The sequence below is a fragment of the Cucurbita moschata genome, unplaced genomic scaffold (assembly GCF_002738365.1).
Source record: "Cucurbita moschata cultivar Rifu unplaced genomic scaffold, Cmos_1.0 Cmo_Scf00015, whole genome shotgun sequence".
NCBI lineage: Eukaryota > Viridiplantae > Streptophyta > Magnoliopsida > Cucurbitales > Cucurbitaceae > Cucurbita > Cucurbita moschata.
Window position 1 is genome coordinate 326,722 of NW_019268531.1, and position 12,978 is coordinate 339,699.

The 12,978-nt window shown below is 33.8% G+C and overlaps 4 protein-coding genes and 1 long non-coding RNA gene across 6 annotated transcripts in view; 3 read left to right on the forward strand and 2 right to left on the reverse strand.

The window, feature by feature from the left end:
- The window catches only part of LOC111453417 (alkane hydroxylase MAH1-like), a 22,890-nt gene that overhangs the window by 6,603 nt on the left and 3,309 nt on the right, over positions 1-12,978 (forward strand). The window contains exon 3 of the mRNA XM_023094516.1: positions 6,236-6,241. Coding sequence (XP_022950284.1) covers positions 6,236-6,241 — 6 coding nt within the window. The remainder of the gene's footprint in view (positions 1-6,235; positions 6,242-12,978) is intronic.
- Positions 3,137-7,205, forward strand: LOC111453411 (probable serine/threonine-protein kinase PBL6). Its single transcript, XM_023094510.1, has 10 exons — positions 3,137-3,511; positions 3,593-3,636; positions 3,742-3,845; positions 3,921-4,039; positions 4,108-4,818; positions 4,901-5,149; positions 5,238-5,398; positions 5,485-5,715; positions 5,787-5,936; positions 6,914-7,205. The coding sequence occupies exons 1-10, from the start codon at positions 3,304-3,306 to the stop codon at positions 7,145-7,147; spliced, it is 2,211 nt and encodes a 736-aa protein (XP_022950278.1). The 5' UTR covers positions 3,137-3,303; the 3' UTR covers positions 7,148-7,205.
- Positions 7,194-7,792, reverse strand: LOC111453423. Its single transcript, XR_002712253.1, has 2 exons — positions 7,407-7,792; positions 7,194-7,285 (listed from the first exon to the last, which is right to left on the reverse strand). It is a non-coding gene; the product is annotated as an uncharacterized LOC111453423 (long non-coding RNA).
- Positions 8,206-9,841, forward strand: LOC111453421 (uncharacterized protein At5g64816). 2 transcript variants are annotated; one of them, XM_023094520.1, is made up of 3 exons: positions 8,206-8,386; positions 8,812-8,888; positions 9,270-9,841. In XM_023094520.1, the coding sequence occupies exons 2-3, from the start codon at positions 8,865-8,867 to the stop codon at positions 9,669-9,671; spliced, it is 426 nt and encodes a 141-aa protein (XP_022950288.1). In that variant the 5' UTR covers positions 8,206-8,386; positions 8,812-8,864; the 3' UTR covers positions 9,672-9,841. The 2 variants fall into 2 exon arrangements, with proteins under 2 accessions (XP_022950288.1, XP_022950289.1); XM_023094521.1 differs by lacking the exon at positions 8,812-8,888 and having other exon boundaries at positions 9,270-9,822.
- LOC111453420 lies at positions 9,942-10,865 on the reverse strand. Its single transcript, XM_023094519.1, has 2 exons — positions 10,553-10,865; positions 9,942-10,437 (listed from the first exon to the last, which is right to left on the reverse strand). Exons 1-2 carry the CDS (start codon positions 10,783-10,785, stop codon positions 10,230-10,232), a joined length of 441 nt encoding a protein of 146 aa, XP_022950287.1. The 5' UTR covers positions 10,786-10,865; the 3' UTR covers positions 9,942-10,229.

Sequence of the window (12,978 nt, forward strand, 5' to 3'; positions counted from 1 at the left end):
TTTTTTTTTTTTTTTTTTTTTTTTTTTTTCTTTTCTTCCCTCCAAGACATGTTTTTTATGAGGCGTAGAATTTTTTTAATTTTTTCTGTTTTTTAATTAAAATTTATGTTCGATGCCATTTATTTTTTGAATTTATATTTTTTGTCTCACGATTTTAAGTAAATATTTGAATCATTAGTTAACTTCAAAAATATAAAAGCAATATTTTAAATTTTTTAAATTTTTTAATTTTTTTTGTCGACTGATTAACCCACCAGGAAAATATTAACTTATGAACGGACCCAATTTTGTTTTCAATTTTTTAAAAATTAACTCAACTCAAAACGAAAAAAATATAACCTAACCCAACCTAGTTTGGGTGGGTCGGGTTTCTCGAGTCATTCGAACACCACTACACATTTGTCCAATTTTGTAAATGTGATTATGCTCCTTTTTTTTCAACATGGTTGACACGCACAAATATAGAGATAAGCATTTATCCTTTTTTGGTCGTTCCTTCACTATGAGATGAGCACAATGGTGATTTTATTTTTGTCGTTCGAATCTCTCCATCATGACTTTTATCAAAACATTTAAGAAAGTTTCTCAAAAATGAGTTTTCACACGAATTCTAATTCTTTTAATTCAAACTTACTCGACGTATGCCTAACTCTTTGAAGATATACCCTTAAAGATGTGAACACTAATGATTGATGAAGACATTATGAAGGAAAATTGTGATATTGTGATGGTAACGGGAAATTATTTGAATAACTTTTGGAACTTCATATGATGTGTTAATTTGAACACGAATAACGAACATGAAGGTGATTAAAGGGACACAAAGTTTTCAAATTCATTTCACCAGTCCACGTCGTTCAAGACCAAATCGTTTTTTTAGTCTTTTATTCCAATCTTTACTTTATATTATTTCTATATCTAAAATTTAAAATTGTTTCGTCAATTTGAATATAGTTCAATAGATGAGACATCATTACCATCTCGTTGATCTCAGTTAAAATCTCAAACTAATAATTATATCAATTTAAATTAATGACATAAAATCTTATCTTTAAAATTATATCTCTAAAATATTAGATTATATTTTTGTTTATAAAATATTATCGAAATGATTTATCTTTTCTACTCTAGTTTACTCGTTTTTACTGCTTTTTATTTATTTCAAATTTACTCAAAATTTTTTGAAATTTATATTAGAAATTTTTAAATTTTAAATTTAATTTATAAACTTATTTTATAAAAAATCATAGATTTATTGGTAAATATTTTTAAAAATATATATTTGTAATTTAACTTCATTTTAAAATCTCTTTCCATATTTTACCTAGAGAAAAAAGAAAGTACAGGTGGAAGAGCGAGACAGGATGTGGAACACACTATGAAATACAAGTGACATCACATGATGACATCACTACCCCGACGTAATGACACGTGTCAATAAAGCAGAACCTTCCTAGCTGGCAGGTTGAATAGGCAGGAAGGTGAGTAGGAAAGAGCCAACATTGATTAACCAAGGGAAAAAAAATTAATTAATTAATTGTATTTTTAAAAAACTATATATAAAGTTCAATTTAAGTTTAAAAAATAAATAAAAAAATAAAATCAACAAGCAACTCTCTTGCACTTGCTCCCTCATTTTTCTCCTCTTCCAAGCATTTACTTTCATGGCTATGAATCCCCTTCAAAACCCTAGTTTCTTCCTCGACTACCATCAGTTTCAAGACTCGTCCTTCTCGTTCATGGATCTTTTCGAAGTCTCAAGTTACCCACTACCCGATTTTGGCCTCGAAGCCGAGACCACAGTGTCGTCGTTGATGGAGGCAAGAACGGGAGCAGAGAGGGGATCCACGGAAGCAACGTCCATAGACAATAATTGCAAGCAAGTGGAGAAAAGAAAAAAGGAGAGAGGAAGTGGGTGCAATAATAGGGTTGCATTTAGAACAAAGTCGGTATCGGATATCTTAGATGATGGCTTCAAATGGAGAAAGTATGGCAAAAAATCTGTCAAGAACACCTCTCATCCAAGGTAATTATTTATACGTTAATCTAATACATGTCAGCTGAGTGATGCTCAAATTGATCATTAGGAAATGATTTTAGTTCTCAGTTGTGTAACAATGAACGTATATTTTTAAATTTAAAATTTTGGTGCCCTAATTTGATAGGAATTACTACAAATGCTCAAGTGGAGGGTGTGGAGCGAAGAAGAGAGTAGAGAGAGACAGAGATGATTCAAGCTATGTTATAACAACATACGAAGGAATTCACAATCATGCATGCCCTTTTTTTGATATGGTGTAACGATCCTCTATATATATATATATAGAGTTAATAAATTAGAATAATCTCTCTATTTGCATGAGTTTATAGCATATTATTGGTTTAAAATATCATTTATGAATATATTAGCCCCAATAATCATGTTTAATAAGTCTACAGAATTTGGAAAGGCAGTAATCTTAACTCAAAACTCGATCTACGACTTCGCAATGAGTTATATTGCGGTCTGAAATTGAAATGTTTTTCTTAGGACAATATCGAAGGTTTTTTAAAGTCACTATGTTCACATCTATCGACTCAGCATCAAAACAAACTCACACTTCATGTAATTGGGTTTGAAGCTGTCAATATTATATTATATAGAGATGATAATTAATTTTTTTTTTTTAAAAAAAGGGTCATAAAAGGGTAAGGAATTGTTAGTAGAAAGAATACTCGAGAAAATCCCCAATGAAAAATTTTAATTTTTATTATGAGATAAATATTAAATTTATAATTTTTATTAGATTGTTTGTTAAAAACATAAAGATTAAGGAATCCTCAAGAGAAAAAACGACATGAACATGAAACATTAAAAGAATCAAGAGTTGGTGGGCGATGACGTGGAAGAGACAGCTAAAAGGAAAAATATGGTTGGTCAAAAACAGGAATAATCGTTGACTTCAACGAGTCCAATTAGGCGTACCAATTAAATATTTTTCTCTTAATTAATTCCAATTAGCAGCTTGTCGTCTCTGTCCCAGATTGATAAACTACTGTTTTATCAATAAAAAAATTTGTAATGAGCAAATTATGATCCCGTGCCGCCTCACGTTTCCTTACAGTTTAATCTTCCTCAATGATTATACAATTTCACTATTCAGCTCGTTTAAAATCAACCCATTCAGCTGAATTTTCTGTCCGGGGCAAAGAAATTTCATGGGGTTTTCATAACTTTGATTAATATTTTCGATTTCGTTGATTTCTCTATCTGGGTATTTATTTATTTTTTTCAAATCCGTAAGAGAAATCCGAGCTTCGAAAATGGTGGGTGCCCGCTTTGGTCCGTGGAATTTGATTTTAAACCATCATGGAAGAAGGTTTGGCAATGGAAATCGCGAGAGATTGGACAAGAAGGGGCAGCCGGCGTGTATAATAGTCGATGGCGGCGGTACACGGTGGCTCGACGGCAGCTATGTAGGGTCTGACGAACTGAGACGCCATTTGGTTGCCATTCATTGTGAAGATTCAGGTATGAGCGATCATGATGAAGCTTGTGAATGAATATCAATACTGGCTGTTCTGATTTTCTGTTATCTATTATGTTCTTCAGAATATGATCCAAAGTTCAAAAAAGGGTTTCCTGTGATCAAATCAGTGAGTTATAAGCTGTTTGTTTGTTTGTTTATTGGAAGCGCAGTAGAATCATTTGGTGTTTTTTTATTAGTTGATTGATTGATTGATTGAGTGCATGCGTTCCAGAATGAACTTGTGGGTTCAGATTCAGGGGAAACTTTAGCCAAGAGGCTAGCCAAGCAGAGATCTATGGCTGTGGTGCTAGAATTTGACCCCACAGGTCCACTCGGGTAGGTTGAGCTAACTTAACCAGGTGCATCAAGATGGTTTGGAATTTGGCTAACTCTTTGGAAATTATCATCCAGGAATTGGGTTTCACTTGCCAAATGGTTTGCCAATCAGCTACCTGCTACTAGCATTGTGCTTGCTGTTCATAAGGGGAAGACCATATTTAAAGGACACTCAACAGCTGATCAGTTTAGAGGTTTGTCGTGGAAGCTTGTCTTCTTGGAAAAACTGCTTAAATGTTTGCTGATGTTCGTAAATTTTCAGGTTTTCAGCCACAGTTGAGGCCTGAGTTCTATTTCAACGAGGTTGTTTATGCAAAGGAAGTAAAGGGAGATAGTGATGAGCTCCTTGCAGTTGTTGCTTCCGATGATCGGGACGAAGAAACAGACTTGAGAAGTGGCAATGTGAATGGTCAGAATACGAAAGCTCTTCTGAGTTCGATATCCGTTGTTCGAAGACAGCTTCCCGAATCAAATCTTGGTTGGCCTCTACGACGGAGAAGTTGTCAAGGAGGTCATGAGGTTATAAGAAAAAGAGCTAGAAATGTTTCTGTGGTTCAATGGGTTATGAGCCTGCCTAATAGATCAGGTGCTGCAGCGTTACCAAAAGACCAGAATGAATGGATGGAAGAAACCAGTCCTCTGATGCTTCGAAACGTTGGAGACGACAGTAACGAAGTCGAACACAACGAGAGAATGCCCCTTTCAGTCTCTTTATTTGTGAATGAACTTCAACAAGAGACACCTGGTTGGCCCCTTAGACCTGTAGCTCTTTCGGAACGATCAGATTCATCGCAAGAAGCCGAGTCCGAGACAAGCATGTCTAACCAAACAACTGATACAATCGACACAAATTTGGAGTCCCAGGTTGGTTATGTACCTAAGCAGCTGAAGCTTCCCATCACGACGAATCGATCGGGTTGCAAGTGCTTCAGCTATGCCGAGCTAAGGACGGCGACTTCCGATTTCTCAGCAGGTTGGTCAGTTTCAATCAGCAACCTTTTATGATTTATATGGTAAAGTTCTGTTCCTGAGCATTGTATTGAATAATGAAACAGAAAATCTCATAGGAGAGGGAGGATATAGCAGCGTATACAAAGGATGTCTTCTCAATGGCACGTCTGTTGTGGTAAAAGTTCTGAAGTCGAACAACGACGCTCGGGACAACTTTTTGATGGAATTAGACATCGTTTCCTCGATCAAACACGAACACATCGCACCTCTTATCGGTGTATGCATGGAAAGCGAGCATCTTATTTCAGTATATGACTACTTTCCTGAAGGGAGTTTGGACGAAAATTTACACGGTGAGTTTCGACGCCTGGAATCTGTTTTTCGTCGTCTTTGAGATTGCATTGAACTTATTATAATTGTGTGGATGGTTGTGTAAGGCAGGCCAAAAGGGAAGAGGTAAATTTCAATGGGAAATGAGATTCAAAGTAGCTATTGCTGTTGCTGAGGCACTAAACTACCTTCACAATGAGTGTTCTTCGCCTGTTGTTCACAGAGATATTAAATCTTCCAACATTCTTGTTTCTGAGAAGTTTCAACCCCAGGTTCATACCAAGTTTATGCATCAACTTACAGGCCATTTCAATGGCATTATATTTCGTAGAAGTTAATGTTGTTGTGTTCGTTGCAGCTATCCGATTTCGGGCTTGCTATGAGGGGACCAACGGATTCGTCGTATGTAGTGAACACCGATGTGGTTGGGACGTTCGGATACATTGCTCCGGAATATCTCATGCATGGAAAGGTCAGCGACAAAATCGACGTTTATGCCTTCGGCGTCGTTCTTCTTGAACTTCTGTCAGGTAGACGTCCCATTGATCGTTTTGGTGTTGGTGAAGGGCAAGGAAGCTTAGTCCTGTGGGTAAGAACTTGGTCTTTTTTTGGGTTGACAAACAATTTCTGCGCCTGCACTCATAAAAATGCTACTCACAGGCGAAGGAAGTGTTGAACAGTGAGGATCCAAAGGTATTAATGGATCCAGAGCTGGATGTAGAGTTCAATGATGATGAGGTTCAAAGAGTGGTTATGGCTGCTAAGCTTTGCATTGATCTATCAGCTCGGTTACGTCCGAATGTGAGCGAGGTACGAAAATCATCATCTTTGTTGTTCAGATTCTGTAAAGTTCATATATGTTCTTATCTTGCTTGCTGCTTTTCAATTTGTTTTCATTTGCAAGAACTCATTGGCTTTGCTTACAAAACTTTGGTGTTTATGGTGAGAACTTATTGTCTTTGCTTTATATGACTTAGTTTATGAAAAGTACAGACATTTTTTTTAGGACGGTTTTTTCAAGTTGCTTTCCCTTTGGAGATATTGTCCTATTTGGACCTTTCCTTTCAGGCCTCCCCTCAAGGTTTTTAAAACAACGTCGGTTAGGGTAGGGAGAGGTTTCCGCACCCTTATAAGCAATACTTCATTCCCCTCTCCAACTGACGTAGGATCTTACAATCCACCCATTTGGGGGCCAACGCCCTCGCTGGCACACCACTCGTGTCTAACTCTAATAACATTTGTAATAGCCGAGCCCAAGCCCTTTGCTAGTAGATATTATCCATTTTCGCTGGCACACCACCTGTGTATAGCTTTGATACCATTTGTAATAATCCAGCCCAAACCCTCTACTAGTAGATGTTATCCATTTTGGCCCATTAATCAGCGCTATCAACCTCATAGTTTTTTACGGTTCTTTGATAGAATTTAAGTGTATATGCCCGACCTTATAATTTGAACAAATTTCACTAATATTATATTGTTTTATGAATATATGAAATTTAGATATTTGTGTTAAAATTAATAAATTTTAGTTTATCCATTAAATAAATTTTTAATTCAGTCTTTATTGTTAGTTGTTGATTTTTTCTGCTTCCATAAAAACAATGTATATATATATTGCATGAAAATTATTATAAAATTGGATAATAATTTAACATTAACATTTCCTGTATAAAAAAAACAAAAAGTTATATATTAAATAGTTAAGATAATGTAAAGTATTAATTCTAAACGAATTAGTTAAAATTTAATAAATCTAAACAATATATTTATATTTATTAATTCAGATATTGAAGGTATTAAAAGGGGAGGCACGTGTTGATGATGGCTCATCGAAGGAGCTAAACCATCATGATGTTGATGATATCTTCCCCAAGTTTATGACCAAACCGAGCCTAAGTTTTGCACTCCGTGACATAGACTACGACGGTACATCATCGACTCAAACGACGACTTCAAATATCATCCCGCCTCGTCGTCAGAAGTTAAAAGAATATCTGAAAGAACCTCATGAAATTTAGGTACCATTGTGTAAATACCTGAAATTTGCCCAATAAAATGTCTTGATTTTTTTTTTTTTTTTTTTTTTGTTTAATCTTAATCTCGAATCGATTATTAGGGTTCTTGAATCGCGATCTCCATCTTAAACCTAAAAGAAACTGTGAAAGGACAATAATCGAATCATAATATATCCGCTATTTCCATCTCAAATCTAAAAGAAACTCCTAAAGAATCAAAAGAATCAGAATTGAAAAGGAAAAAAGAGAGGAAGAAACTCACGAAGACGCAGAGGAAGACGGACACATCTCTTCAAAAATTGGTAATCTCCTAAAATTCTTCGAAGAATAAAGAACGCGATCGATTTTCGAATCGATTTCGTCGACATTATCAGCCAATGACTTGTTCGAAGAAGAAATTTGCACTATATGATCCATCAATGGCGACCACATCGTGAACTTGTTACCTGTTTCACCAGGGTTAACGACGATCGGAATTCTTTTTTGAGAATTGATCAGCGTGTCGTCGCTGTTGTTCTCCATACCGGCGTTTCTGGTGGTCGAAGCCTCGTTCGGACGGTTTTAGCAACAGAATCGGCGACGGCGACGGCGGAGGCGGAGGCGGAGGCGGGCTATGGTGCCGGTTTTTGTATTTTAAGTTAGGAAAGAAATTGTTTACCAAAAATTAAGAGAGTTGAGATCGTGAAATTGGCATTTTTAACACTCTATTTATTTATTTTATTTTTATTTTTTGGCCAATCAAATTCGTTGAAATCGAGGTAAGTCAGGATCCTGTTTTGGCGGCAAATATTGTTGTTTTGACAATTGTTTATATATATATATATATATATATATTAATTGTTATTTAAGGTTAATAAATTGATTTTTTTTTAAAATTAATGGATTTTCTTCTTCTATCTCTTGTCTCACATTTTCAGAAATAAAATAAAATTAAAAAAAAAAATTTGAAAATCGAAGGGAGAAAGATATGAAATTAAAACTCCTCTTCAGAAAATTGGAATTTTATATTTAAAAATTGATTTAAAAAAAATAAATAATAAAAAATGAATAAAAGGGAGGGAAACCCTAAACCCTGTCATCATCTTCTTCCGGTCATTTCCTACTCTCTTTCAGCAGCTCAGCGTCCTCGCCGTGGCCTCTCTCCGGTTCTGTGCCGCCGTTGCCGTGTTTTTCCGCTCGTGCCACCGCATCATCCGTCTCTTAGAGAGTTTGAGCTGATTTTCTACTCTCTTGCTGTTTCCGGTATTCTCCTAATCTTCATCCTTTTCTTTCTCCTCACTTGATAAACATAAATTTGGATTTGTCGAACGAAAAAATGGAGGATAGGTTTTTCTAGCCGAATATAATTGAAAAACATAAGTATTCTTTCGATTTCTTGCATAAGTCTGATCATCTGTTTATCTCTTTAATCGCTGCTGAAATTGGCTTGTTTATGCGACCAAGAACTTTCCAGCATCTCTCTTCTTCTTTATTTATCAGCGAATCAGTCGTATAATTTAGATATAGTATAGATAGATTGTGTGTATATGTTAGTTGGTTTTTCTTTCTTGTTTTGTTCCCATTTTCCCGTCTTGTTTCTGAATTTGGCTCTTTCTTGCATGCGAAATGTCAAGATTTCTCGTTTGGGTTGTTGTTTGATTACTAAATGGCTGGATTTGTTCGAGCGAGTTAAGCTACTAGCAGACGAGTGTTCTTGTTTAAATTGTTGTTTGGTTGCGAAATGACTAATACTCGTATGTTACAGGTAACAGCAAGAATGATGTTTTCGTTTCTCTTTATATATAACTTACTGCTCCCCGGTCTTTCTGTCTTAAATTTGATCTGAGAACTATGAGAACTATCAATTTTTCAATACTCTTGGCGAAGAAGTATGCCCCTTGTTGTCTTGGTTTGTCTTTCTCATGGGATGAGATCCTTGTAATTTTGTTCCTTGAATTCGTTAACCAACTCCCGACCAGAACTTTTTAAGGTTGTAGATGAGTTTAGTCAGAAAATTGGTAGGATTATCCTATATTATTGTAACGGGCACAAGCCCACCCCTAGCAATATATTATAGATGATTAATATTGGTTGAATGCGTGATTGACCAAGTCTCTGTTCACCCTATTTTGTTCTGTTGGTGCAGCATCAAGGGAGAAGAGAGCTGATGGTGGAAGTATGGTGGTCGATATTGGGGGCAGCTATTCCAGCAGTAGTTGCAGGACAAGCATACAGAATGAGGAGGAGGCATTCTGAGGAGCAGAAAGTAAAGACTGCTAGGGGAAGGGAGAAGAATCCAGATGACATTTTTGTCTGTGAGAGGGTCTGCACATCAAAGAGAATGTTGAAAAAGGTAGGCTCATTCTCGAAAGACCCAATTCCCGATACTTGCGTGACTGTATGTGGATTATCTGAACTCGATGCCTGCACGGATGCATGTGCTCGCACTGTCTGTGTGAACCAGCATCAAGTACCAAACTGGAACGACATTTGTCTTAGGAGATGCCAGAGTGAATGTCTTAAGCTTTCTGCTTCACATTCATCTTAGTGAATATGGCATGATGTGTGTAAATAATGCGGTCTTTCCATGCATACCCTGTATTGCATTTTGAGTTGTGAAACATTGGCCTATAACTGTTGGCTTTCTGGAAGATGTTATGAAATGTTTTTCTCAATTTACCAAGTTCCTCTTGTTATAATACAGTGTTGCTTCTTTAATAGTGACTTTCCCTCTGAGCCACTGCTTTCTTGCATTCATTATTGGATTTGTTTCATTTATTGACTTTCATTTCTTCAAACGAAGATAGAATCAGATATCTTAATAGATACTCTCCTGAACATTCCTCAAAGATTTCATTGATAAATAGAAAAGCAAATGGACTTCATCCATTCATGCTGCGGTAGTGACTAGAGTAAGGCACAAAATGATCCTTCTCTGTCACAAGAAGCCTATTTATCATATCGTTTTCTGGTTAAGATCTCTATCACAATCTAAATCATAAAGCTTCGAATGCAAATTTCTGATCGAAAAGAAAAGGAAGAGATAGAAAGTTGTTGAGAAGTGGAAGATCTCCTTCGACAGAGAGGGATGATCAAAGCTCAAAGCTCAAAGCTCATCATGAGAATGTTTGTCCTTGTCCTTGTCCTTGTCCTTGTCAACCAGGTTCTCTTTCACCTTGTCCACTGCTTCCTCCATCACTTTTGCTGCAGATCTAGCAGATTCCGAAACTGCATCTTTGCTTGCTCCAAAGCTCTTCTCCACTGCTTCTTTCACTTCATCAACCACACCCTTTGCTTCATCACTACTCCTAAAACTGAAACACACAATCAGAGCTATATAGGATCATGTAGAATATATATATATATATAGCGGATTTGAGCGCTCTATAGCCGAAATTAACATGTTAGGAATGAAGGGAAGAAAGTTACTCTAAATTAGGAGGGAAAAACTGCAACTGCATTTGGTGAATGAGACATTTGACCTTGTCCCATGGAGAGGGATGGGATTTCTTCAAAATAGCGACAGTTTCTTGAATGAAGTTCCCAAAAGAGGGCCTCTCGGGAGCCTTGTTGGGTTCTGCAAAGCATGAAGCAACATGAAGCATCAAAATGAAGAACAGAAGAAGCAATCTGCTTCGAGTTTTTGGGTTGAAGATTTCCATGGCGTTTTCAAAAAAGGCTTCTCATTCAAACACAGACTGCCATTTGTATTCTATTTCTGACATTCCATTACGCAGACAGTTTCCTTCACTTCCTTAACTTTAGCCTTTCTTTTCTTCCTTAAATTTAGCCTTTACTTCTAACCATTCAAATCCCTCTTTTGTGGTTTCAAATTTAACCCAACAAATTTTGAACCATTCAAATCACATTTTTTGGTTTCAAATTTAACAAAAACTTTTTTTTTTCTTATTATTAATAAAAGTATTTTTGAACTTAAAAAAAAAAAAAAAAGTTTTAAGGTTATTTTTGAAGTTTTTTTTAGAGAAGGTTTTAAGAAAATTAATCAACTTTTGAAAAGATATTTTTTAAAACCATTTTGAAATTTTTTTAGGAAGTTTAAGAATATTTTAAAAACAATATAATAACGTTTTCATTTAAAAATAACAATATTTTTTATTTTTATTTTATTTTTTTTTAAAGTTTTAAGAGTTATCAATTTTCCCAATAAAATGTTCATTCATGGTTCTAAAATCTATTTTATATATAATTTTAAGCACAAACCCCAAAAAAAAATTGATGAACAAAATGTATAGTTGGGCCTTTTATGGCCCAAAAATATAAAAACAAAATTTTAAAATCTTTTTTACTGGGTTTAGATTTTGAAGATTCAGCTAATTATTATTAATTTCCGAAATCAAATGTTACTCAGAAAACCAATTTTCATTGAGAATAAACATTAAAAATAAATACAAATATTAAAAACAATAAAATAAAAAAAAAGTTAAATGATTATAACTAAATTTTGCTAAATTAGGTTAAAATTATAATTTTTTTTTGTTAACACAAAAACCTCCCCCCACAAACTTTCAACTCTTAGTCGACATTAATAGCTGAGTCGAATCAATGCATAATAATTTCAAGCTGCAAAGTTTGTTCGAAAAGTTATTTATCAAACACTTTTTAGACTCAATTCAATTATTTGAATTAATTATAAATTTATTTAAAGGGTTGTTTTTAATAAAATTAATATATTTATTTATTTATTTTTAAATATTTAATTAAGGTTTGTATTTCAATTTCAATATATATTTTAAAAAACTATCCTCTAAATAATTTAAAATTATCTTTTAAGAGTGACCCAAGAATAAATAATTAAAATATATATATATATCATCTAACGTATGTTAGGCAAAAATGGTAAATAATAGTATAGAGATTTTGGCGAATTATTAAATCATAGAATAATTAGTTATTAGGAGTTAGTTTAATATTAAATATGTATTCAATTGAAAAAGACGCCAATTAATAAGCTATGATTTTCAAGTGAAACTCAAAATACGAAATGTATCCAACTCATTTACTACCCCTAAAAATAGGGTCTGCACGTTCATTTCAAAGTTTTCAATATTTCGTAACGTTATGTAAATTAGGAAAATGTTGTTGTCACGTTTAGCATAAATGCGCAACAAAATATTGATAAAATGTCGATATCTTAATTATAAAAATAATAAATTTAAATTAACAAGTAAACTTTTTATATTTTTAAGTAAGTTTAAAATGGGTCCATTTGCATTTGTAGAGGTCGGGTGTAGAAGAGTGTCACATATTCTTATTCAAATTAAAAAGTAGAATTCAAGACATAAAATGTTTTTACGATGTGAAGTTACTAATTGAATATTTTTTAAATATTCAAGCTACGTGCTAATATTTATTTTAATTACTAATTGTTTATAAAAATGTTTTAAATAAACTTTTTCTATCGTAATAATAACTTTTTAATTTATATTTGGGTTGTTGTATGTTTGGGGAAAATAAATAATGCATTACGGCTATTTATTGTATTTTAATGAACTCTGGTAACCTGTCACTCATCATTTATGTATTTATGTATAGCTTATTAATGATAACATTTTTATTTTTTTTTTAATTATTTTTCTTGAGGATAATAATGATAATATTTCGATTTTTCAATCTAATATTTTAAATTTCCCGATTTTATTTTTAATATTTTAAGGAGAAATTATTAAAATTGTAAAGGACAGTTTTAAGTAATCTTTAAGAGGCAGCATACAATTTTTTAAGTCAATTTTGTACAATTAGTAATAAAGTAAACTAAAAAAAAAGGAAATATTGTATTTTGCAAAAAAAAAAAAAAAAAAAAAAAAAAAAAAAAAAAAAAAAAAAAAAAAAAAAAA

Coding starts and splice junctions, on each gene's coding strand:
- LOC111453411 (XM_023094510.1), top strand. CDS start 3,304: ATGGTGGGTGCCCGCTTTGGTCCGTGGAATTTGATTTTAAACCATCAT. Junction 3,512..3,592: donor CATTCATTGTGAAGATTCAG/GTATGAGCGATC, acceptor TATGTTCTTCAG/AATATGATCCAAAGTTCAAA. Junction 5,399..5,484: donor CTGAGAAGTTTCAACCCCAG/GTTCATACCAAG, acceptor TGTTCGTTGCAG/CTATCCGATTTCGGGCTTGC.
- LOC111453421 (XM_023094520.1), top strand. CDS start 8,865: ATGACTAATACTCGTATGTTACAG. Junction 8,889..9,269: donor CTAATACTCGTATGTTACAG/GTAACAGCAAGA, acceptor CTGTTGGTGCAG/CATCAAGGGAGAAGAGAGCT.
- LOC111453420 (XM_023094519.1), bottom strand. CDS start 10,785: ATGGAAATCTTCAACCCAAAAACTCGAAGCAGATTGCTTCTTCTGTTC. Junction 10,438..10,552: donor TTTTTCCCTCCTAATTTAGA/GTAACTTTCTTC, acceptor TGTGTGTTTCAG/TTTTAGGAGTAGTGATGAAG.